General features: G+C 41.6%; 2 protein-coding genes across 7 annotated transcripts in view; one reads left to right on the top strand and one right to left on the bottom strand.

Moving 5' to 3' along the window:
- st14 (ST14 transmembrane serine protease matriptase) overlaps positions 1 to 24905 on the top strand; it is a 126159-nt gene that overhangs the window by 12121 nt on the left and 89133 nt on the right. For 2 of the 5 annotated variants that reach the window (XR_013326959.1, XR_013326960.1), the window contains exons 16-20: positions 306 to 486; positions 1117 to 1385; positions 1936 to 2072; positions 2174 to 2373; positions 8263 to 8483. Coding sequence is in view for 3 of the 5 variants with exons in the window: in XM_077721577.1 (XP_077577703.1) it covers positions 306 to 486; positions 1117 to 1385; positions 1936 to 2072; positions 2174 to 2335 (749 nt within the window). In the remaining 2 variants the exon portion in view is untranslated. Of the gene's footprint in view, positions 1 to 305; positions 487 to 1116; positions 1386 to 1935; positions 2073 to 2173; positions 2822 to 6301; positions 6940 to 8262; positions 8484 to 24905 lie in introns of those variants that run through there. The other 3 variants (XM_077721578.1, XM_077721576.1, XM_077721577.1) reach the window with 2 other exon arrangements.
- The window catches only part of kirrel3l (kirre like nephrin family adhesion molecule 3, like), a 34828-nt gene continuing 13676 nt past the window's right edge, over positions 3754 to 24905 (bottom strand). The window contains exons 2-15 of one of the 2 annotated variants that reach the window (XM_077721579.1): positions 17268 to 17423; positions 16117 to 16266; positions 13195 to 13352; positions 11899 to 12049; positions 11715 to 11820; positions 11295 to 11443; positions 11058 to 11185; positions 9322 to 9448; positions 9109 to 9209; positions 8250 to 8448; positions 6267 to 6386; positions 6040 to 6149; positions 5844 to 5933; positions 3754 to 5758 (exon numbers count right to left, since the gene is read on the bottom strand). In XM_077721579.1, the coding sequence (XP_077577705.1) occupies positions 5267 to 5758; positions 5844 to 5933; positions 6040 to 6149; positions 6267 to 6386; positions 8250 to 8448; positions 9109 to 9209; positions 9322 to 9448; positions 11058 to 11185; positions 11295 to 11443; positions 11715 to 11820; positions 11899 to 12049; positions 13195 to 13352; positions 16117 to 16266; positions 17268 to 17423 (2237 nt within the window). In that variant the 3' untranslated portion in view covers positions 3754 to 5266. The remainder of the gene's footprint in view (positions 5759 to 5843; positions 5934 to 6039; positions 6150 to 6266; positions 6387 to 8249; positions 8449 to 9108; positions 9210 to 9321; positions 9449 to 11057; positions 11186 to 11294; positions 11444 to 11714; positions 11821 to 11898; positions 12050 to 13194; positions 13353 to 16116; positions 16267 to 17267; positions 17424 to 24905) is intronic. The other variant, XM_077721580.1, reaches the window with a different exon arrangement.

Here is a 24905-nt window from a genome sequence, read left to right as displayed (position 1 = left end):
AATAACTACTACTTTGCATTACACTAGACTAAAAAACAAAACAGAAATTATAGTATTCATGGGGCTATGAATTGTTTGGTAGTTTTTCATTATATAAAAAGGACTACAAATAATACAATTGAACTGTAGTGGATATAAAAAAAAGTGTTTGAACGTTTAATCAGTTATTTGCATGCTACTAGAGGGTACATGGTGGTACACTGGTGGTACTCATCATACCACGTCTTTATTTGGTATTCGTACTCGAAATACTATTTTATTATTACTCATCAGCAGCTAATTGCCTTTTTTTCTATCGTTCCCAGATTGTGGCATCCGGCCATTTAAACTGAATCGCATTGTAGGAGGCCAAAATGCTGAGCTGGGTGAATGGCCATGGCAGGTTAGCCTGCACATCCTGACATCCGGCCACGTTTGCGGGGCCTCCATCATCTCCGAAAAATGGCTCCTATCAGCTTCCCATTGCTTTGTTACCCATGACCCAGCGTGAGTTGTGTTATCGATACCTTTTTGTATACACACTTAATTTCTAACACAGAAGGGGCACTCTTAGGGTGTTTTATTATTCATCACACATTTGACATTTTAGCATGTTTCAGTAAGCACTATTCTTGGAAATATCAAATTATGCACAACAGAGGACAAATTATACAAATTTCAAAGTCTGAAAAAGAGCCCCTGATGATAGTTAATTCAGGAAAACCTTGGGGGGTTGGGCGATGGGGTCTTAAATTTACATCTCATTTTATGGAGGGACTGCACTTATCTTGGTGGCCTTAAGATGGAGCACTGTCCTTGCTCAACCTCATGAGACATACGTGCTGGATGGAGAAGGAAGTTGATTGTTTCTGCAGATTTCCCCTAAAAATTGATATTTTGGAGCAACTCAATTTAATCCAACTATTTACAAGACCACAAATGCAAATAAGCATTTTTTTTACCACCTTGCAAGACAGTGCAAGCTAAACAAAGAATGAAAATGACACTTTAGGAAGAGTAATGATGTTTACTTGAAGTACACCATTTTAAAATAGCATGCATTCAATCTTTTCTTACAGCTTTGCTATAGTTACACAACCTTCTTTTCTTACTTTTTATTTTATTTTTGGGAAACAGAAACCGCATTGCATCAAACTGGCAAACATACAGCGGCATGCAGGACCAGTTTAACCATGACAACGTCCAACGCCGCGCTGTGAAGAGGATCATCCCTCACCCGGATTACAACTATATGACCTTTGACTATGACGTTGCCCTGCTGGAACTCAGCAAGCCTCTGGAATTCACTAATACCATCCAACCCATCTGCCTACCAGCTCCCTCCCACGTCTTCCTGGCGGGCACGTCCTGCTCGGTCACGGGTTGGGGAGCGGTCCGTGAAGGAGGTATATTCAGGCAGACATTGCTTCCTCTGCTTCCAATTTAGTTTTGATCTATTTTTAATGCAGGGAAATTATTCTACACACTGTACATTTCGGTTTCTATTCCTCATTTACGGGCGACCTGCTTTGTAGTGTGTGTGTGCCTGCGTGTTTCCCCACTTTGCATATCTATCTAGCACTCATCAAAATTAAGACGTTGCACTCCTCCTCCACTATGCCTCTCACAATGAGCGATTCATCTTCGCCCTTCATCTTCCATCATTGTGTGCTTTCTCTGTTGATCTCTCCAATTTCATCCCATCTTCTTTCCTTCCTTTAATGTCCTTCTTTCTCTCTCTCATCATGACGTGCTTCTCTTCCCTCTCATCTTTTTCTAATCTGCTCTATTCCATTAAGCCTTTCCCCATATCCATACATCAAGACGGACGCCGCCGCCGCTCCTCGGGGGAAGCCTCTTAAACCTTCATTAGCTAACACTAATCCAACCCATTAACACCTTTGATTCAAGGGGCGAACATTGTGGAGCGCTGACCCCTTTGTCCTGTTTTCTCAGGTCAGACGGCACAGCTCTTACAAAAGGCCTCGGTGAAAATCATCAACGACTCGGTGTGCAACATCGTCACGGAGGGACAGGTTACCTCGCGGATGCTCTGCAGCGGATTCCTATCTGGAGGAATTGATTCGTGTCAGGTGAGAAGGAACCAATAGAAAGATTTTTCTTCACACTGCTGCTTTCATTGCCAGTGCCCTTAAAAAATCTTAGCATTTCTTTTAATGACTTTCATCACCAGGGAGATTCTGGAGGCCCCCTCGTCTGTTTCGAGGAGAGTGGGAAGTGGTTCCAGGCCGGGATTGTGAGCTGGGGCGAGGGCTGTGCTCGCCGCAACAAGCCTGGTGTCTACGCCCGCGTCACCAAGCTGAGAGAATGGATCAAAAAGGAAACGGGGGTGTGATTGTGTGAGGAAGAGCAGAGGAGAGGAGAGATAGGAAGGTGGGTCCGAAGGTTGAGCCGATCGAACATTCCAAATTGCTGTTTTTCATTTTCTTGCAACAGACTGAGACGTTGAATGAGCCCTGAGCCTCACATGAATGACTCCAAGCACTTTATTTAGATTTTATTGCAAGTCCCAACTTTAAAGATATCACGCAAATTGGCCTCATTGAGTCACACTTTTCAATTGAAATCTAATTCAGCGTCTCTATGTTTACCGATGATAATATCCACATACAAAGATGCAAATTCAAGGTGAATAATGAGTTTTATCCGCATTTTTCTCCAAACCTTTATTACACATTTAATCATTGCTGACAGCTTAATTTGGGGTTTTATATATTATCGACCACAATTCCTGTTCATAGTTTTCGCTTAACTGTAGATATCTGACCTGATATTTTGTATAATTTTTAACAACTGTTTTAAATAAATTCTCTACCTTTTAGGCAGCATTTTTCTTTGAGAGGTGGGTTATGTATATATCTAATATCAAAAAAAGTTGGACTGGCATCATATTCTAGTTTAATCAATCTGAATTTGGCTTGAAAGAAAAAGGGCCCCAATCTATATAAAAGCTCACGATTACAGCTCTGGAAAGTCACCAACTATGATATTCAGTACCATTTTGCTAAAAAAAAAAAAAAAAACTTGGCTGGAAATGATGGATTTTGTGGTTCATTTCCAAAGAGGATGACTGAGCTCAGGTACTTGAATCCATATCCTTTACCATGCAATATTTTTACAAATTCAAACATAACCTTTGACTCATGACTTTTTATACAATCTAATTATGAAACGATACATTTATTGACATATTTGATTTAAGGCGGTAGCAAAAACAAATCTAAGAATCCACAACTATTAAGACAGGCAGTATTATTAATTGGAGCACTATTGTTGTTTTTTTTCCACCCATAGATCAATATAGCAACATATTACAAAGACAACATTAATTTCCATTTAAAGTATATGTTTATTCCTAATTGCAGTTCCCCAATGATCTTCTTTTGACTCCTGCATGTAAATGCCCACCTTTTTGATAAATGAATGTAATAAGCTGGTTTCTCACGTCTCCATGGCGAGCAGTGAGCCTACCCAGGCGACAAGACAAACTCCTATTGTTAATAATACCTGCTTTTGTCACAGCTCTGTCCTATTAGCCTGCGAGATGGGCAAGCCGTGTTCCGGGAGGAGCTTACACCTGCGATGGGGGTTGTACGATTGCGTCTGTCTTCATTAAAAGCATTGCATCGCTGGGGGAATAGGAAAATCAACATAGACCGCGCTGCTAATTTACGTATTCATCTTTGTAGCGACACGGGATGCTTTGTCTGTCGCTACTCCGCAGTTGAGCTGCTCAGAATTCCACACTGAAAGCTGACTTTATCGGAAATGGTTTTATTTAAATATAAATATGTGTACAAAGATACAAGCAATGGTAGCTTATTTTTTTTAGCAAATAAAATCCTTAATACATTATTAAAAGAATGAACAAGGAAATGGCAATTAGTTGTGATAAAATCGAAACAACGAGAACAAAAAAAGCATTCAATGATTGGTAAAGTAAGCACAAATTTCTGTAGACTCAAAAATCAAATAAATTGTGATAGATACATATTGTATTATAGAAAGATATTTTACAATAGAGCAGCTTACACGCTGTACATTAAGGCTTATATAAAATAGAAAAATAAAGACAAGCGATGATTTTTGCCTTCTCACCATCAAGTTTGACTTGTTCTTATCAGGCTGCCTGGTTACAAGCGTTAAATGGCAGTACAGGCATCACATACTGAAACATCCACAAATTCAAATGCATCTGAGTCAAGTGCGGAAACTAAAGTCTCAAAGATGAAATGGACATGACTAAATGCAGAAGCTTTTCACTAGACACGTCATTTGCATGCAACAAAGAGAAAGCATGGGCTTAGGCCATTTGTACAGATATTTCCAGGGTAGTACTGTTACTTGTAAACATTTTGAGACCAGATGATTAAGATGTGAAACGTCCGTGTGACGCTGCCTGGCACCTTGCCCCACCTGACGCGGCATTCAAGTTTAGTTTGACTTCAAGATTGCCACCATGTTAACAAACCACCACATTTGATTGTACTGGTAATACACTACTGCCCCTCCCCCCGCTCCACAATCACAAAACACTGTAAAAAATAAAATAATACTAGGGTAAGGAATGCAGTACCTGGACCCCAACCCTGTAAAGTGGTTACCTTCTTTGGGTTTTTATGGCCATTTCATTTGCCTTCTTCTTGAAATACACAATTTCCACATAAATGTCCCTAAATTGAAACTTTTCACTTTGTGTATTCTGCTTACTCGAGTCCAAGTCAGCCCAAAGTTTTCCACCACTGAGCCGGTTGGATTATTTTTGTGGCTAGCTCAGTCTTTTGTTGGGAATCGACACGTAAATGTGCTCAGTATTCCTTTCGCATGCCAACCCAAAACAGCAAAAGACAGATGCAGGTACATTATTCATGTCCATTTTATGCTGGGCTATTTTATAGATGTTTCACATTTACTTGTGATGCAGATCAAACGTAAATGCAACTCCACCAAAGTTGCCAAGTTGGTCTGTTTCCTGCCATCTCCGCATGCCTGGGTCATGTTTGACCAAGCAGGCAGAGATAGACCAGTGCATTCTAGGTCTTGAACTAGGAGTATGACGTGGACATCATATTCAGCTGAAATCCCCATCATTGTTCAGCCTCACTGACGATCCCCTCCATTTTCTACACCAATTCACCGTAGTGACTTCCTCCTAATACTTGTCCAAAGTTATGAAAGTCTCAGTTCATGTTAGTTGTCCCACAGATGTGACGAAATGAACCATTCGTTGCTTCAGTTCTTTCCATTCCGAACGTGTCTGGCTTAATCAAACATGCGTCTGCATACGCTGTGTTTGTCGGCCGTAGTCCGACTGTTGTGAGGACACTTGTGACGAAGCGTAAGAGAAACGGGACGAGCCAGATACCTTACTGGCCTCATCTGACTGGTCAAACGCTTCAACTTTCTCATAAGAGGCTGGTTTTACGTAGCTAGTGAAGGCGCGTCCGTAGGTCGCCGGCAGGTAAGCGGACCCGCTATAGCCTGGCTCGGTGGGATAAATGGTCGCTGGCTGAGTTTGCTGCTGTTGGGCGGCTTGTTGCTGCTCGTATGCAGATTGGGTCACTGTGTTGGTAGCGTACCGATGGGCGAAGTCGTAGACCCGTGGTTGGGTGCCGTGTTGGCCGTACATGGGGCTCGGGGAGGGCAGTTGCGATGGCGTGTAGACAGGCCGAGGGTTGGGGACATACTCTGAGAAACCTCCACCACGTATATGTCGATCTTCGTGGCCTCGTACGTTGTAGTAGCCATTGGTGGGATCCTTCAGAGCATAGAGGCAAGGGTTCCTTCAGTACTTGACATACTGAACATATGGTTTTCCTGCTCTATTTCAAGCGAGTGTTTACCTTGATGTCCGATCGTTCATCCTCCTCCTCTTCCAAGAGATCACTGTGTTCTGTGCGAGAGGTCCCAGGAGATTCGCTACTATTTGGAGCCTGAGGGAAGACAGGCATATTTTGATAACTTTGTACCGTCAGCAACAACTCATTTGGCGACGTGTAAGAACGAGAATAGTCTTCTGTTACATGATGGGAGTCTTACCATGGGCTCTTTGACATCTTCCTCGTCATCATTACCACGTGTAGCATTGTGATCACTGTGAACAATTTGAACTCTGATGTCGCTCTTGGAGAGACGGGTGCACCTTTTGCCTGCGGGAAATGAAGAATGAAGACTTGCTGTCATCATGACATTAAAAAGTAATTTGTGAGTAGAGCTTTATTTGATTTAGAAAAAAAATGGTGAGTAGCCCGTCTGTCCATACTGACCGTTGAGCTCACCTTTGCCTGTGTGCCTACAACAGATGGAGACGAGTGCGATGACGCATACAAGCAGTACTATGCCTCCGCCTACTGATCCACCAACAATTAACAGCATAGGTGCGGCTTCTGTTACGAGAACAAAGGCGGGTTAGATGGTTTCACCAAACAAGAACAATCACACTATTTCAATGTACCAAAGGTGTAGAACATTTTGTTACCAATAACAAGATACATCCATCTATCTGTAATCCATCCCCTATAGGCTCTAACCTCCAGTAAACCACAAATTTAGGCTGGTGCAAGCAAGCAATCTGGCAAAACACACTGTGGCCATTGTCTCTAATCTCTCTGAAGTAAAAGTAACAAGGCTTGAGATGCAATGAAGCAATAGACAGCAATCTAATTAGAGATTCCAGGAGATACCGATTTCCCTGCCGACGTCACTCTGCTTCAGTGATGGGAATTACTAAAGGGGACCTTTTCCTTTTTCTTTTTTTGGTGTCTACTGCAGCAGTATGTTTCACTGGCGACTCGCCTTCCCATGTAATTTTAAGATCACTTCAGTGGAATGCAGCCAGAGATGCCGGGCTAGCCGCTGAGACGGTAATAGAGAATATCAGACCAACTTAAAACTCACTGACTTTTGTCCCTGATCAATATCTATGTTATAGGGCAAACATATTCATTAAAGCTAACCATCTGCTGATTAAATCATATCGATTAGGAGAGTATAATTAAGATAAGGAGAGGAATGAGCTCTGCTTTTATCTAATCTGGCCTTCATTGCAAAAGACTGAGCATTTCATTAACATGTCATTTACAAAGGACTTCAGTGGGAGATTTTATTTTGGATTGAGCTGGTTAGTTAGTTAAAATTATTATGCATAAACTACATGAATGATTGTAAATAAAGTTTTTTTTGCACAAAAATTTACATGATTTGGATTTTTTCTTTCTGACCATTCATTCATTCATGATCACTTATCCTCACTAGGGTCATGGGGGTGCTGGAGCCTATCCTAGCCAACTACGGGTACCCTGAAAACCTTAACCATGCTTTGTGACCAGTGATAATGAATCAAAAGACCCAGCAAGACTTGGGTGCTGTGGTTCAACTTGATGTATTAATCAGATGTCTCAACTGATGATAGTAAATAATGATAGTTAAACATCTATTTTCTTTCAGGACAAGCTAAACAACCAGAGTCCATTTATTGCTGACAAAAACAAAATAAGAAAAAACTGCCTCAAAACCTAGATATCCAATAAAATGTTTTTGGAATATAAGAGGAAAGCCATGATTTCTGGAGAATCCCCATGTAATAGCTTAAGCCAACTTGCAGACTGCAAACAATTAACCATAATATCTAACATTATGACTAAAATCAACATGCAAATGTATCAGAAAATGTATATTTTGCTTTATCATAAGTCTTATTGTAAATACTGTAGTTTTCAGTTAACCCCCTCCTGCTTTAATTCTACAGATTGCAGTCCTGGAGATCTTATTAATTCTAAGGAGGCTGATTTAACAAAGAGTGAAGTGGGTGTAGGTTTTCCTACCAGCAAGTGAAGATCACATTTTTTCACCAACCTTACAAGTATAATCAATTGATTGCAATCAGGTGCTGCCTGTTTCAGCAGAAACCTCATTGGTCAGAATGTCTGTGCTGTGTTAGTTTAAAGGCAAACCTGCACCCATTTGGCCTCATAGAAGGTTTAGTTTAACACCCGTGGCTTAAATATTATAGCAGTTGTATACATCGGGGTCCTAAAACACTTTAATAGGGCTTTTATTGGCATTTCTTCCTGAGGGGATGTGACAATAAAACATACTTTATGTATGTTAATGTATGTTCACATGCACTTTGGCACTGAGAATCTCCTTACTGGACAATTGTTTTGGTAATTAAAATTCCCCAAACACTAATCATTCCCACTTCATAATTGATACAAGCATTTATATAACCATTCTTCCTGTGCCTTTACCTTGTTCCTTTAGGGTGACCAAGGCAGTGCCAGTGCCAAAATTGTTCCAAGCAGTGCAGTTATAGCGCAGCTCAAAATCAGGTGCCAGCGTCTCAGAAAGCACCAGAGAGGAAACAACACCTTGGTCGCTGGTTACGGTCTGCACTGAATGGCGACCAGATGAACCTGAAGCGAGGCTGATGTCACCAAAGGACCATACCTGTAGGAAGAAGCCAGACTTTACTTCACATTTGGGTGAGTTATTTTTCTCTACAACAGACATCCACTCTTAGGTTCAGTTCTTGCCACTCTGTCACTAGCATCCCCCTCTTTACTACTTTCTTCCTACTGACCTCAAAAGCGTTACGTAGCTGACCCAGCTCCCGAGCTTATGTTTAAACACCCTCCCACACGTGCCCTGCAGGTGAGGGCTGAGCAGGATGAGGTATCCACACTGAAGTGGGCCTCCTCATTGCTGTTTGTAGCATAGCGCGAGCTCAGCACCTGTCTCTTTCCGTCCTATCATCTCACACCCTAATTATCCTCTCTCAGCCCAGCATACATTCGGTGGTTCAACAAGGTCAGATGAGGGATGTCTCTTGGGTTGCTAATTGAATGCAGTTTTGCTGAAACCCGTAGGAAGTCCGTCTCCCGCAGCTCCCCCGACTCCAATCGCTTCCTTTAATGCCAGTGCAATTACTTGCTGAATATATGTGTATGTCTTTATTAGTGGGCTGGAAATATCCTGGTGCAAAGGTGTGAAGGTGAGGTCAGGGATAGTGCAATACCAAGTGATAGCTCACAGGTGGGAGTGTCCGAGGGGGTATTGAAGAACAAACATGGGTGAATAACAAAGAGTGATAATAAGAGGTTCACTTACAATCTTGTAGGGTGGTGGGCTGCTTCCCACTTTGCATTCAAGCTTGCCCTTGGAGTGCTTCACTGCATGTTGCGTGGCCTCTGCTGTGATGATAGGAGGGCCTGGTGTGAAGAATGGAAAAAAGGCAAGAACAAGCATAGAAATGAGAAAACATTCCAACACATCACACATTCAATTAGCAAAGAAATACAAGGCGGGAGGGAGGATGCGCACCGTTTACGGTCAGAGTGGCATCTCTTTCTGCAACTCCGATACGGGGGACGATGGCCTTGCATGTGTAAATCCCAGCCTCTGCCTGGGTAACTGACTTGAGCTGCAAGGTGTTGCTGTTACTCAGCACCTGGTTCGAAAAAAAAACATAGACCAATGAGATGACAGATATTGCATTCAAAACCTTTACTTGAGCCTTGTTTCTATCGAGTAGTGCCGATGTTGCCTTCAGTCAATCATTTCATGTGTGAATAAAATATGCCTTTTCAATTATAACACTGTTCCTAATGGCAATACACAATGATACTTCACAGCAGGAGTTTCAAACTCAATTTATCTCACAACCACTGGAATTTGAAGCTTCAGAAGTATGGGCCACATTAAAAAAATAGATAAACAAATAAAAATAATCATCACTGACAGTAATTATTTTCTTTCCACCTGGTGTGCTGTTTCAATTAACTGCCTATGACTAAATCACTTTAAAACTTCACTCTTTTACAAACACCGTGGAAAATTGTTATGAGCTTAACAATGGCTTCTACTGTGAGAGATTTAAAAAATTAAGTAAAAATAAAAGGCCAGGGCCAATGACTTGTAGGCTACGTTAACAGTGAATTTAGATGCCAAGGAGGGAGGCACGAAATACTGTCCTTTGGGCCACAATTGTCCCCTGAGCTACATTTTTGAGACCCTTGCTCTATGTGCTTAACCTTTTTCCCATTGGTGTAATCACACCCTTCACCTATAATTGAAAGGTGATTGAATGCCATTCAGATAAAATATTTTGTCACCTATACTGTTCTTGGTGGACTTGGCAACATTTCTCTTGAGTTCCCAGAAGCCAGAGATGCTGTTAATTTTGGTGTAAATGTAGTATTTTATCTCACTTGACAGTCAAATCATGTCTTGATTAACAGTATTGTTGGGTGAAGTTGTTGTCATTAAACGGTTGGGACAAAAAGCATGCAATAGTGTGGCTTTCTGAAGCAGCTTCACAAACTCACTCCTTAGCTCATTGATCCTGTCATTCTATCAAGCTGTGCTTAATCCATTTATCTCCACTCAGGCCTCCCTCCCATTTCCACACTCCCGCTTTTGCACTCTCCACTTTTTCAGCACACTTGCAAACTAACTCAATTAATCTATTACTCTTGGCCATGAGGGTGTTTTGGTGGGTGGATTAGATAATTGTCTCCGTTCCCCCCCCCCCTAGAGGGGCCGAAAGTGTTTGCTCTCAGATGTGACGACGTGGGTCATGGTATCTTAAAATATTTTTTTTATTTTTCCGGGAGCTTTCACCTACTAGCTTACAGAAGTATTGGTAGCAAGGAAAGATTTTCTCCTGGGACTGTTCTGATGTGGTGCTGTGAGTCTTTTTACCGCGATAGTAATGCTCTTTCAGGAAGAGGTTATTCAAATTCAGCTAGAGTTGCTTGATGCTTGATAAGATGCGAATGTTTTAAGCGTACTGGTTGACTGAATCCTTCTCGGGCTGATTGAGTTAGTGTGATGACAGCCAGTCTGTACGTACTAACGCTATGTAGTATATCTTTCTGTGGACAGACAGTTCTCTGCCAGAGGCGTTTATCCTTTAGGGAGTATGGTGAGAGCTGCTTTTTGAAAAATGTCTAAGTTGGAGTTATGCCTGAAGACCATGTGTGAATGTTTCACGCCGAGTGGATGATGATCATTGGTGAAGTGTTGAAAAATTCCAAGATGCTTGTGGATAGCCTTACCTCGCTCGAGCCTTGTTTGGTCCAAGCCAGCGTCAGGGGAGGGTTTCCAGTCCACGTGCAAGTGAATGCAGCATCCATCCCGATATCCACTGTCATAGACTTTGGTCCCGACAGCAATCTGGGGCCAACTGTAGAGTAACAGACACTAAGAATCAATATAATTATCGCTTACAATGTGCGGTACACCTCGTGGCTACAGTCTCACAGCTTTGTTTACAGTCCTTCAGTTCAACTTACACTGAACATCAACCAGGGTGCTAACATTCGTACTGCCCACAGAATTGGACACCTCACAAGAGACAGGGTCTGTGAAGTAGGAATAGTCCACAGTCACCTCCAGACTGTCACCATTTGCCTCAGAGATAGGGACACCTCCTTTAGACCACCTGGGATGGATGAATAATCACATTATGCAGTCAGATTATTAGTTCTGGGAAGGTACTTAGCCATGCATATCAAAGTGGCTATTAGTTCATTTATAGCATGTGCCAATCATAATCAAATGCTGCCAATCAAGTGGTTCATTCAAGCAAATTATTCTGGCGCTTGCACTTTTTTCCCCTCTGTCTCAGTTTGATGCGCTTTCAAGCAGTATATTACCACATTCTCTTCAATTATCTGCGTTCCAAAAGATGAAAAAGAAAAAAAAGTGTGTACCTGTAGCCAATGATTTCCGGACTGGCTGAAGCAGTGCATATGAAGAGAACCTTGGCGCCTTCGGTTACTGTCTGTGGTTGGACTGACAAAACCACAGATGGAGGGTCTGGAAGATAAGGTGTAAAGCCTTTAGAACATCTCGTCTTAGAATGAGAAGCAGACGAGTGCAATGTTTGGAACTTACGCTGGACATTGATAGTGACAGATGTCTGTCTTCCAGCGGGGGCAGCTGGGTTGAGTACCCTGCAGGTGTAGGTGCGGCCCGAGTCATTGTCCTCTGGGATGATTGGAAGCATACTGACAGCTGCCTCCCTCTTCCCATCTTCCATCAGTGTCTGTAACAAACACAGTCGCTGTTAGATTCTGCTAGAAGCCCAAAGTAAAGTGCTTGTATGTCTTCTTATTTTAGTTTGATAGGTATGCCAATGTCTTTTTTTTGGTTTGTTTTTATATTTAATTCTTTGGCAGTGCTGTTGAGATATTAGCATATTTCATGATGCAGCCTGATGATTTTTTTTGCCGTTTCCACATTCCTGCGAGCGCACGCCGTCAGCGTCTTGTTTGTCATCGTTTTTTATACGTATCTATTTACTGCTCACAGAAATCAATACGCCTAAGTGAGGTGAGGTGTAGATTCTCAGAGTAATGCTGCATGCTCTCTTTCATACACAATCCTTTACACACAGTAGGGGGAAGAATGTAATGGTACAGGTGCCATTGAGTCTGTTTAAATTTATTTTTGTGGTGACATTGAGGCAAAAGTGTCTGATCTGGAGGAAAAAAAAAGAAAAGGCAGACTGGGCATTTTTCTCTGGACACCAAAATCAATGGAGCGACTCGTCCTCTTGTCTGCAGCAAGGAACATTTTTTTTCTCTTCACATGATCAAATCAGACCAGAACCCTTCTGTATATTAAGGGTGGATATTTTGCTTGATGTTTTTCTCATGTGCCTTCTCTCCCCTCTCTCTTGCCCGCCCCCCCTGTGCTCGCCTCCTTAAATGTGGTGTTTAGCGTCGTTTAGCGTGGTCAGAGAGCATGAAAAATGTGACACTTTCCCAGCCTTGGCTGACTCACGCTCCGCCGCACCCCCATTGTGTTCCTGCATTGTTGTGTTGGTGATTTGCTATCTGCAGAAACTCTACTGTATGAAACCCTCATGCCTGTCTGAGCTTTGGCATGCTCCAGTTATGCTGTAGTGTCACTGCATTAACTGAAGGGAGGGGAAGGAAGAGGGTTAGTGGGAGTATAAGGGGGAATGGGCTGAGTGGGGTGTTGTGAGGGGAAAATGGGAAAATGGGAGGGGGACTGCAGAGGGTGAACAAACCTTTTGGAAAAAGGGGTGGTGACTGAAAACTAAGGAGAGGAGAGATGTAGAGAAATGTTGTTGAATAATTTTGGGTTGTGATTCAGTAGTATTATAGTCATGTCAGGAATGAGTGTTATAGATTAAATGATGGTGAGTGCTTGTGTGTACTGCACCTTGGAGTAAATGGCCGTCTCCATAACTTCACCGTCTCTGTACCAGGTGATCTCTGCGGCAGGCTTGGCGCCGTACGATCTGCAAGTGAGGTTGTGAGGTGTGCGGGCTTTAAGACGCACAACGGGGCCTCCCTCCACCAAGGGGTCTGAAGGAGGTACTGGAAAACAATGACAAATACATTGCTCAGTATGAAAGTAATGCAGCTCTGGGCTCACAAAAAAAGCCACATAGACATACAGGCAGCTGCAATATTATGTGCGACCCTATAGGACGTGTAATATATTCACCACTGTTCCAGGGCTTGGGGTTACTTCCAACTGTCTTTAGTCATTCATTCATTTTGTACAACAGAGTCACTGGCTGTATTTATTTTTTTAAAGTTGAGTTTTAACATAAAATATTAAGAAATACAGTTTGTATGAAAGTAACCTTAAAGGGTCATTTTAAGTATGGATGATTGATGTGTAATTTCCAATTTCAGTTATGTTGGACAACATTGACAAAGTTGCATTAATTTCAGTACTTTCAGGAAGGTTAAACGTTTAAAGGCATTTATTAACGCATTACTTGATAGCAATAGACAATCCATTTAATCCATTTGAACTGTATGGACTGTTTATTGCTAGGCAAAATGAGGCAAAGAACAAAAAAAGCAACTATTGTTTTAGATAGGCACCATAGTAAATGTGGAACATTATTATTTTTAAAAAGAACTCGAGTTTGTGTAAATTGTCTCAAATGTTGACATTAGAAGAAGCAAACAAGCACGCTCTTATGATGATGTCTGTTAAAAACAATATCACTGATGAGCAGCCCTCAAATGATAATCATCAGAGGAGAAAATAACATACTTCACATTTCTCTTCTCCTTTGAACGGACTAGCATTATCTATCGTTGTTTCAGTGGCTTCCGCCGTTTCTAGGCGATGTTTGGACTGAATTGCTTATTTGTTCATTTATTTGCATGGTTTCCCAAATAGCACTGGCAATCCAAGCGTGCCACCCCTGATGAGGGGGCCCATTTCTTGGACCAAGAAAGTACAGCGTAAACGTGGGGTTAGCGTTGGCCTTTCTCGCCCCCTCCACCGAACCAATTTCACTGTGTGTTTCTGAATTGTCAGAGGTCCTTCCGTTGCTGCCGCATGTACACTAATGGAATCCGAGTGCTAGGTGATTTTAATTTCCATGCCGATTCCCCTGACTGCACTCCAGACGTTGGCTCTGGATTGCTTTGGCTTGCAGGCAACTGCACGCAAATACACATGCGCAGGGTGCAAACGATGCCCTCCTTTCTCAAGCACTTATTTTGACTCGAAAGATGCACACATGGAGACTCATTCTCATTTATGCATTTAAAGTACCGCATTTGTCCATCAACAAAAGTCATGTTTGCACAATACATTGTGAGCCAGACTATAAATTTAAGAACCTGTGTCATGTGTTGGGACACTGCAACCTGTGGCCACTTCACATTGACAACACATTATCCAGTTGTTTCTGGTGAAGAGGAAAATTGCAGATTTGGAGTGAAAAAAAACTCAGACCCAAAATAATCATGTTTGTAAAAAAAATAATAAAAAAAGGTTGGTTTATAGCAGGGGTAGGAAACATATGGCTCAGGAGCCACATGTGGCTCTTTTGATGAGTGCATCTGGCTCTTTACTAATCTGTGTGCTAAAATATGGAAACTGCTGATGACGGAACTGAAATTTTACATCTAGAACTGCTTTAATCTTAATTTTTTTGCAGTAGACTTATGGAATGCATCATCCTCTCATTGATTAGCAACAGCATAAGAATATTTTAGAAAAATATTCATTTTTTCCACTTTAAAAGTGGTGAAATTACAAAAAAAATGAAGATAAGGCATTTGTCTACATATGTATTTTGACTTATAAATCCGTCGTATGGCTCACAAGGAGTAACATTGGAAAATATCAATTATTTGTGGCTCTCTTTGTCAAAAAGGTTCCCACAGCCTGATTAATAGTATCATGTTAGTATATAAAGAAAGCCATTACAACATGCTCAAACGTTTGTGGCTCCCCTTTCAGTTACCGTGACAAGAACATAAATTTTAAACAGACAATTAATTGACAACATCAATCAAAAGGCAATTTAAAAAATATTTTACTAGTATGAGACAGTACAAGTCTGACTTACAAATGGAAATGGGCTTATTAAAGCTTTTCCCACCATCATATCATGTCAGATTGTTTCCTCTGACTTGCCTTTGTTTTTGAGCATGTTGTGGTCAAATTTATATGCAGTTATGAGAGTTGACTTTCCTTCAAATGCCACCAGATGCCAGCAGTGGTTTGCTCATTCCCACAAGACCCATCAGTACACCCCCCCCTTTACACACACCCAATCATGTATGCCCCCCCCTCACTGCTCACCCCTTAATGTCCGCGTGAAGAAGTGGATCACTCGCATCGCGTTAATGTAAAAACAGCTTTGCAGTTGACAAATGTTGCGGTCTTCCGTAAAATGTGCTAACTATGCAGACCTTGACTTTCAAGCGACAACTCCAGTCATTTGTGATTCCTGCAATCACATTAGCCCAGACGTCCAGCGTCTTGAAAGTGTTTGCTTCCCCCCACCCCATCCATCTGACTCTCTTGGCTAAGCCATAGTAGAATTATGCCCCCAGCTTTTCATTTCCATCAAGAAATGAGATTTATCACTGAAGGGGTTATTGTAAAGTGGTGATAAGAAATCATTATATTAATTGTAAAGCCTTAAAGAGGTCATGGCATTGAATACAATGTAATATTGTTTTCATTTGTCTGCCTACTGTTGGGTGGGATGATTAGCCACTGTGTATGACTTGTGTTTTCATGATGGTTGACTTTCTACTTGTGCTTTATGATGTATTGGGATTGCTCCCACGACTTGGCAGCCTTTGCTGCATATTTTACCTTGTACAGTAAGCTTGGCACGGTGAGAGCGGAGGCCCGCCTGTGTCGCCTGACACTCGTACACGGCGTCATCCACCAGTTCTGCCGAATCGATCAGCAAGCTGTGCTCGCCTGATAGCGGGTCGCCCATTAAGGAATAGCGTGTCCAGCCTGCGTGAAGCCAGCGCACAGAACAGTCAGCCACAAGCAACAATAAACACGTAATGACACAACTACAGAGCCCATTTGGACAAAGCACTAAGAAATGTGGCAAAGCTCTTTAAGTCACAAATGAACGCAGGCAGCTCCTCGGTAGGATTGAGTCATTGTGTGTGTGTGTGTGTGTGTGGGTGGAGCAGCATGAGGTGTAAAATGAAACGCATGAGGAAGCTGTCCTTGAAACACAGACACAATAAAGATGGTGGCAGAGCCCCTGGGGCCAAGAGGCATTCTTTCCACCATCAAATGTCAGTGTGAAAAGCTGATTGATTATCTGCCTCCCTACAAAACCCTTAAAAAGCTAAACAGCAAATCATGTTACGTGCGCGCAGCAGTCGCTGACCTTTCGCCATTCAATCTTGTAAAAACTAAATGGTTAAGAAAGAGAGGCTTGGTTTCTAATGGGACCTGCCATTGATCTGAAGAAAACAAACACAAAGTAAACTCGGCACAAGAAAATGTACTTCTACACTTTGTTCAAATGATCGCTTAAGCAAGGCAGTGTTAAATCTGAATTCCTTTTGTTTCCAATTAAATAGGCACAAGATGAGTATTGAGGCTCGATTGATAAAATTGTGCTTTATTGCCTTTTAGATTGCGTATTATTTAAGCGCTGTTCTTTGGTCATTTCAGTATTAGTGTGGTCTCAATTATGCAAAGTCCTAATTCCTCCAAACGGAAGTACTATGTTGGTGGAAACATGAATTTTAGAATTTTATTATTTTGAGAATTATTAGCATTTCATATACGACGTCAGTGGTAAAGTATTAAAAAAGTGAGTAGTACCAGAGGCAATGATATGACATCTGGAACTTCACTCTGCCTGTGTGTAGTATGTGAAATTATTGTAGTTGTCAAATTGTGCCTTACTGGATTACAGCCACACTAGTTTACAACTACACCTTGAAAATCTGATTTCACTCGGTTACAGTAAACATAGTAAAGGATCATACCTGGAAGGTCTCTTTCTCCACCCAAAGCCAGTCCATCTTTGGTCCACTGCACCATCCCCCGGTAGCCCACAATGACACATGGTAGAGTCACGGATTGCCCAGACACCACCACCTGGTCCTGAGGCTGCTGGGAAAAGTAGGCTGCTCGGGTAGCGGCTGCAAGGACAGAAGGAGAATAGTGAATATGACAAGAATTGACATTTTCAGGGCAAATCACATACAAACGCTCTACATCAAATGAATGGTAGCAGGTGTGTAGGTTTAGGAAAGAGAAAGCAGCCCTGCGGAGAGTGAGGGTGATTGCGAACATTTAATATCGCCCACCCTTTTAAATATAGTTTCCAAGAAAATTCCGCTGTACGTTATAACTTATTTAACCCTTTTCCATATGCTTGTTTGCTTAAGTTTGTGGGATGAGGATCCACCACTGTTTTGGTGTACTTTTAATGAAAATAAATGTAAAACAATTAAAATAGCACTGCAGTCCCTGGGGAACGGTTTTGTTTGAGGCGCTTCAAATTCAACAGAGACACCTGCCGTGGTTGTGTTGCTGTGTTTAAGTGTAGCGCTCTCTCTCTCAATGGAATCGCTTGGCTGCTTTGCACACGCGTACGTAGACACGACAAGCAAAGACTGCTTTCCAAATGTTTGTGGCACCATGAGAAAGATTCAGTATTGAAAAGCTGATATGGGCAAGGAAAAGATGGCAGCTATCCAGAGGTAACTAATTCGTAGGCAAGGAAAGAGACGGTTGGTTATCTAAGTGGGCTCTCTGTGTGACTCGGGAGACTTTAAAAAAAAAAAGAAAAAGAAACCTCATTCTCCTTCTCTCTTTCATTGTTGCTCAATGGAGAATGGAAGGGAACGGGGACTCAGCGAGATAAAGAGGGCTCTATTCAGGCTAGGCAAAGTCTCCCCTCAAACCCCCACCCCACCCTTTCTGAACTGCCTCTCTTGCTTGGACCGCTTAAACAGACAAGGTTACCCCCCCCTAACAGACACCATCACCAGTAAAGAAAGCTGCTGAAAGGAGGGCAACATACGGCAACCAGAGACACGCTATTGTCCTCTTCTCCCTCTCTTTTAATAGGCCTCTTCATTCTCAATCAATCCTGCTAAATGCAAGTTTAATAGCTTTTCAATAGCAGCCCCCCTCTCACATCCCCAAATGAGGGCGGTGGGATTTTTTGCTTTCGCTCTCCCCCTCTTTTTTTTCCTAGCTTTCCTCCTCTTCCGTGCGCCATTCTCCTTTTTGAGTTTGAATAGGGGTGCTTGTTGGCAGTGTTTATTCCGCACTCAATTATCCCCTTCATCTCAGGGAGGGCATAAAGACCAAACCCCATACTTCACCCTCTCCCTCCCACTATTTCTGCCACCCAGCAGCATAATTAAAGTGGAGCATTTTGGTTTTTGCATTCCTGTGAGCAAAAGTTTCAAAAAGCAGTTTTAACCAGGATAGCCAATCTGGATCAGATCAGATTTTAGTTTCCTTCAATGTACAAAGTCCCTCTTTTAATTGTATTCCTGTACATGATTATGTTGGGATGAACCTGGTAGAATTGTTGAATGACAGCAATGAAATGGTTAGGACACAAATGTAATTTAAAGCAACTTTTCTTTGTATTTTGTATATAATACTCGTGGTGAAATGAGGTCACACGCACAGTTAACAGTAGACTGAATTGTAGTGGCTTTAACAGTAGATTGAACTTTTATGTAATCCTATGACAACAAGCTAGTATTCCACAATGGTTAGTCAACTGCAAAATACATTATTGTATCATCAATAACATTGAATGATCAGCTTTGATGCTCACCACATTACCGTTCTATAACTCCCCATCCTTGACAATCAATTGGAGTGCTTTGGAGGCAAGGTGCTGTGTTTCTTTGCAGAATTTGGTGAACCAATAAACTTCTTGATTGGTGACATTTTTACCAAAGCATGCAAAGTAATAGTTTACCCAAAATGGAACTAATGTCTAATTGAAACACAGGTATGTTGTTTCTGTGTTGGAATAGCCTTTTGAGCGGCAGGTAGGCTGCAAGTGTGTGGATCAAAAGAGCTCAATTTGAGTGTAGCATTGTGTTGTTGCAGAACTCAGGCCATTAGATTGCAAGCGAGGATCGACATTTTTCTTCAAAAATAGAACTTTAAACTCTTGCTTGTCTGACATTTCTGCATTATTTCAGTAATAAGTGGTTTCATAATCCTCTCACGGCAAAGGAATTTGCTTTTTGGCAAAGACGAGGGTGCAAAAAGAGAAAAAGATGGGTATGTTGCCCAATGCATGCAACTGTTTTCAATGGATAATAATTTACTTCATTGGCTGATTGTTTAAGTGGATTACATGCCGCGAACAGTTAGTCTATACGACACCCACGCACAATTTTGTATGCTTACATTTAGCAATTAACTCTTCGTATGGAGCCATACAAAAATAGAGTGACGACCGTGTGCCATAGCGAGTGATTCACAGCTCTCAAGATCCCTTATTGAAAAGGCTCTACAGAACATCTCGACTGTCTAATGACTCATGCCAGATTCCTTTAATTCCTTGTTGCCGAATTAGACAATTCTTTGACGGTGTATTAGCAGCTTAATTACATGAATACGTTCCTGATGGGGAGCGAGGGAGGAACACAGGCACACAAAGAGAATGGTGGAGGCAGTCTGAACGCACACGGTCCACAAACACACTTTTCAACGGTCTTACCACGAGGAGCTTTGCTAAATGCTGAAATTAAATCAAACAGAAATGAAAATGCTGATAACATCAATTGGAATCTTAAATACTCGTATCACTGCACTGGATTTGATTTGTTTTCCTCCTTTTCCCTTAAATCTATTCATTAACACATTCATGTATTCTCTACATTACCACGTTATGGATTAGCTGTAATGCAGAAGTTAGATTGATGTTCCCTTTCAAGCTTTTCACATTTCGATGAACATTTTCTCATCGCTACCAATTGACGATGTACTTTACTCTTCCCATATGTAGGGACTTTTTTTTCGAAATGCATTATCAAGGTTAAACAAGAGTTAATCTGGATTTGTTTTTTATTTGGAATATCATTTCATCCTTCTGGATGCAGAAGGCCCTGCGACCCTTGTGAGGATAAGCCTTTCGGAAAATGAATGAATGAAGAAAAGGATGCAGAGGGTGCTAAATTTGTGTCATTTTCCTGTTGACACTGTGTGGTCAATGGTAAAAGTGTACATGGGTGTGGTTATAATGATTGAGGGCCAAACCTTGGTAAATTCATGAAAAAGGTTGCCAGTTTCTTGGTTGTGTTACATGGTAAAATTCAAAATGGGCTATTTGGTTTGAACACAACCTGTTAAAGAGCTTTTCCACTGCTGTCGCTTGCCCTCTTTTATGTGAATTGATAGGGGTACGAACGATCACATCAGGCCGGATCAGGAAAAGATGGACAGATGTCAGCCGTGATCCGTTCGCCACCGGACATCTGCCCTAGGAGATTTAGACTGAATCTGCCTGTATGTGCCTGCATGTGTGTGTGTGTGTGTGTGTGTGTGTGTGTGTGTGTGTGTGTGTGTGTGTGTGTGTGTGTGTGTGTGTGTGTAACAGATATGAAGCCAAAGACTGAGTGTGATAATGGCACTGAGGATGACCTTTAGCCATAATAAGAATCCAACATACAGAGCACAATGGATCTACTCCCTCACCCTGAAGATTCATTATCTCTTACACCATTGCAATATAAAGGCAAAACAATGTCACTGTTTCTAATCAAATTCTCTCTAAGAGTTATTTATATTTCATCCATTATAGCCAATGGAACATGGCCGCACTCGTCGCCACTGATGGTAGAAGATCAGTCCATTTGAATCATAACTATCACCGCCACTGAATTTAATTTAATTTTACAGAAGTTTGCTTGGATGATTTGATCAATGCAGAAACAAATGTCATAAATAATATACATCTATACCGTATTTTCCAAACTACAAATCACACAAGTATAAGTAAGACTAGCCAAATTGTGTATATAACTCGGACTGTAGTATAGTCAAATTTTAAGGGGGGCAGATTTAAAAAAAAAAACAGAAATCAAGACCAAACATGAGTAAAATAGCTAATAACAGACAAATAAACAATTGTTAATGTAAAATATTCCCAATTTTCTGGATAACTATAGCCTAAAAAACAAAACATGAGCTATTGTTGGTCAGAGTTAAACAAATAAATAAAATAAAACACATAAGCTGCTGGCCCAGCCGAACTTTAAAAAAAAAAAAGACTTATAGTCCAGAAAAGGCGGTATTAAAATTCTTTTCCTTTTCCCCCTCTAAACCATAGAAGCAAAGTCCTACACCCAGCTTCTGTGAGGTTCCCATAATAGACTCCTGAGAGAAGGGAAATGGAGAAAAATAAAGACAAACACACACTTACACACTTATACACAACCACACACAACTCCCCACAAAACAAGGCAATTGGCAAAAAAAAAGTGTCAAGCTTGGAATAAACAACCCCTCTCCCCAAATGCCATCCATTGTGCCTTGTCGAGATAAGGCTTCTAAATCGGGCTGGAAATGCAAGCTCCATTTTTCTGTATAGAATTATTATCCCTTTGTTTTGACTCTTTTGTCTCCCTCCTCTTGTGTATATGTGTATACAAACTACACATACACAAAAAAAAGTTATGGTGTGGTAGTTTATTCAACCCGAATGCCCCCATGGGGACCCGGCACCCATCTGATGTTTGGAGTGTATACTAAGCTCATTAGCATGACTTGTACAGAACTTGAGGGCTTCAAAGAACCCAACAAGAGTTACCACCCACCAACTGGCCGCACTGTGGTGCCCAGCATGTATGTTTTCTTTGAGTGTTGTAGGCATCTGGCTGCAGAAGTTGTTTTTTTTCTTCCCCTCGCACCTCTGTATAAAAAAATCTCTCTCTCTCTCCCTTATGCATTCTGGATGCGCTTCCACTCACCCGCTCTTTCTCCCTTTCCTCATAGTCTGCATTTTTTTTCTGCCCAAATTGCAGTCTAACCGCTTTTTAAGAGCTGTTTTGCCTGAGCTTAATCCTGCTCGCGTAACCTCCCGGCCTTTATTCCATTGTGAAAATCTTGGCTCAATCCGAGACCCCTTTTAAGCGATGAACCCGTTCATCTAAACTAGCGCCAACCTCTCCCTCTCCTCCTCCTCCTCTTCCTCTCCTCTTAGCTGCTTCCCTGAAACTCTAACCTAGTGCATTCTGCCCAAATCAAAGTCCCCTCTGCTCATTTCTCTTTTATCGCTCACATCTAGACTCATGAGAAACCACAAGTCATAGGGGCATACGTGAGAGGGCGGATTAATCACCGACATCATTCTGACACGGCTCTGTTTTGCCGTTCGTGTCAGCTGTCATCACGTTCTCCTCCTGTCCTTTTTCCTTGCATCTTCTATCCCTTCGCTCGTGCTCTGCATCCCTGGTGCGAGCATCACACGATTCGATGTTGGCATGTCAGAACAACAGCCGCAAAAAGAGACAACAGACAAGAGATTTGAAATATGTCGGTAGAGGAAAAAAACGGATGTTTGACCTGCTATTTTAAAGAAGTGTGCTATGAAAATAAGTGATGTACTACTGCGTTTATTATACAAAAAAAATCATTCGAATCGTTACATATAGATTGAAATAATTCAAGTCTTTGTGAGTGGTGCGGCTCGCGACGGACCAATTCCAGCCTCAATCCACCTCTTGTGAAGACGAACAATCCTCTCCGGGTTAGGCTGTTGCTGATAGATTTTTTCATCCCACACTTTTCTCTTGTTCATAGCCTTCTGCTTATGCTGTTGTAAAGGTATTTTTGGCATCTTGAAATCTTCATGATTTTTTTTTCTGAATACAGTCCAGCTACTTTTTCATGATGGTTTTAATTTCATGGTGTTGGCTGAGTTATATTTTTTTGGCCTGGTTTGGGGTGTTTGAATGGCCTGAAATGTGTGTGAGTATACATTTGGCTGTTATACCCGTGACTTATGTAGTGGTATGCACACACTGCATGCCTCGCAGATCTGAGCTTTGAATGTTGGCGTTTTCATGTTCTGCTTTTATTTAAACTTTGCATGTTTGGTTTTTTTTTTCTGCTTTCCTCTATAAATGAGGGGGAATGTTTGCTTGTCTGCTAATGTTTGTATGTGCTCTGTATTTGGCTGGAAAGTAGATGTACTCAAAGCCAAACATGGGCCGTTGTTGATGTTGCCCTGACTAAATATTTTGTTTGCTTTAAAAATGCAAATGTGAAACCTTTTGAGTTGACTTACTATCGGTTCTTTTTAGAAATGGCTTCGAATAAGTCCATGAAGCTGTTTTTTTTAGGCTGTAAGAATTCAAATATAGGCTTCCATGCACTGTAACGCACAAGGGGGACAGGTAAAGGTTTATAGTTTGAAAATTCCAGTGTATTCTTACTTGCGTGCTTTCTAGGCATATTTAAGGACAGAAATTTAAATCATGACTCCAGTATAATGAACATGTCAGGTTTTCAACCTTCTAAAAGTCTATACGCAATAATATCTGGAAAAAGAGGACAAGGTTTGTCACTACTTTTATAGGTCAAACATGGATATAATGACATTTTTCTATCCTGCATGTTTGTGAATGCGGGATCATATCCCCACTGGTGTCATCCTAGAACCCCATAGAACAACTTCCTCATATTTACTACATTGTTGTCATGTAATAGTATTGAGCTGGCAAGCAGAAGTGATGTGACTTGCATCAGTGGCTCCCAGAGTACCTGCTATAATAGAGTGCTATGCATTCAGTGGTTGGATGAAGATGGTTAAAAAAATGCAGGAGAAGGCAAAGGAGGGGTGGGGGGATGAGACCAAGACTGCTGATGTGACACAGTCAGCGCTGGAGCAAATATGAATGGTTCAGCTCACAGTTGCTGTGCTGCAGCGCCGACAGTGTGCTTCTGTAAATACACTCCTTCTTCCACTGTCTCCTCACACTAACTGTGACAGTCCTCTATCTTCAGGCTGGCTGGTGGGCAGGGCTGAGGCATCTGGCGGAGTATGATTCTCGCATTGCTTTTGAACGCCAACACGCACAAACATGAGCACACGCACGTAGCCTTTGCACACCAATGCCATGAGCTAGAAAGCTGCCGACTCTATGCAGACGGGATAGCAAGTGACTGGCTTGGCTGGCAGGAAAACAGAAAATAAAAAGGCATATGAAGAGGAGGGGAAAAGCGCAGGGAGTCAGTGCTGCTATGAAATTGTCTGTACACATCAGCCAGCAGTGTTGACAAGATGTTGATTGAGCCGTTCTTGTCGTTTGGCTCCTGCTTACCACCCTTTTGGTGTTTTTACTGTGAGATAGCTGCAGGCTGGATCTGAGTCATAGACCCAACCCCTTTTCTGTCCCTTTAATTTGCTCCATCACTTTTCTCACAGCCCTGATTTCAATTCCTCCCAGTTTGACAGATGAGATGGAATATTTATACTAAATCTAACTTACTGGAAAGCACAAGTTAAAAAAATTTAAAAAAACATTCAAGTGTTAGAATAGCCTGGTGACAAATAAAGCGAGCAAATAAATGTTCCATTAAAATTGATTAAAAATCCATAAATACAAGGAGATAATAATACAATTGCCCCCATCTCT

The sequence above is a fragment of the Stigmatopora nigra genome, chromosome 7 (assembly GCF_051989575.1).
Source record: "Stigmatopora nigra isolate UIUO_SnigA chromosome 7, RoL_Snig_1.1, whole genome shotgun sequence".
In the NCBI taxonomy this organism is placed as follows: Eukaryota; Metazoa; Chordata; class Actinopteri; order Syngnathiformes; family Syngnathidae; genus Stigmatopora; species Stigmatopora nigra.
Note: the sequence above shows the minus strand (reverse complement) of the source record. Positions and strands in the feature narration are given on the sequence as shown.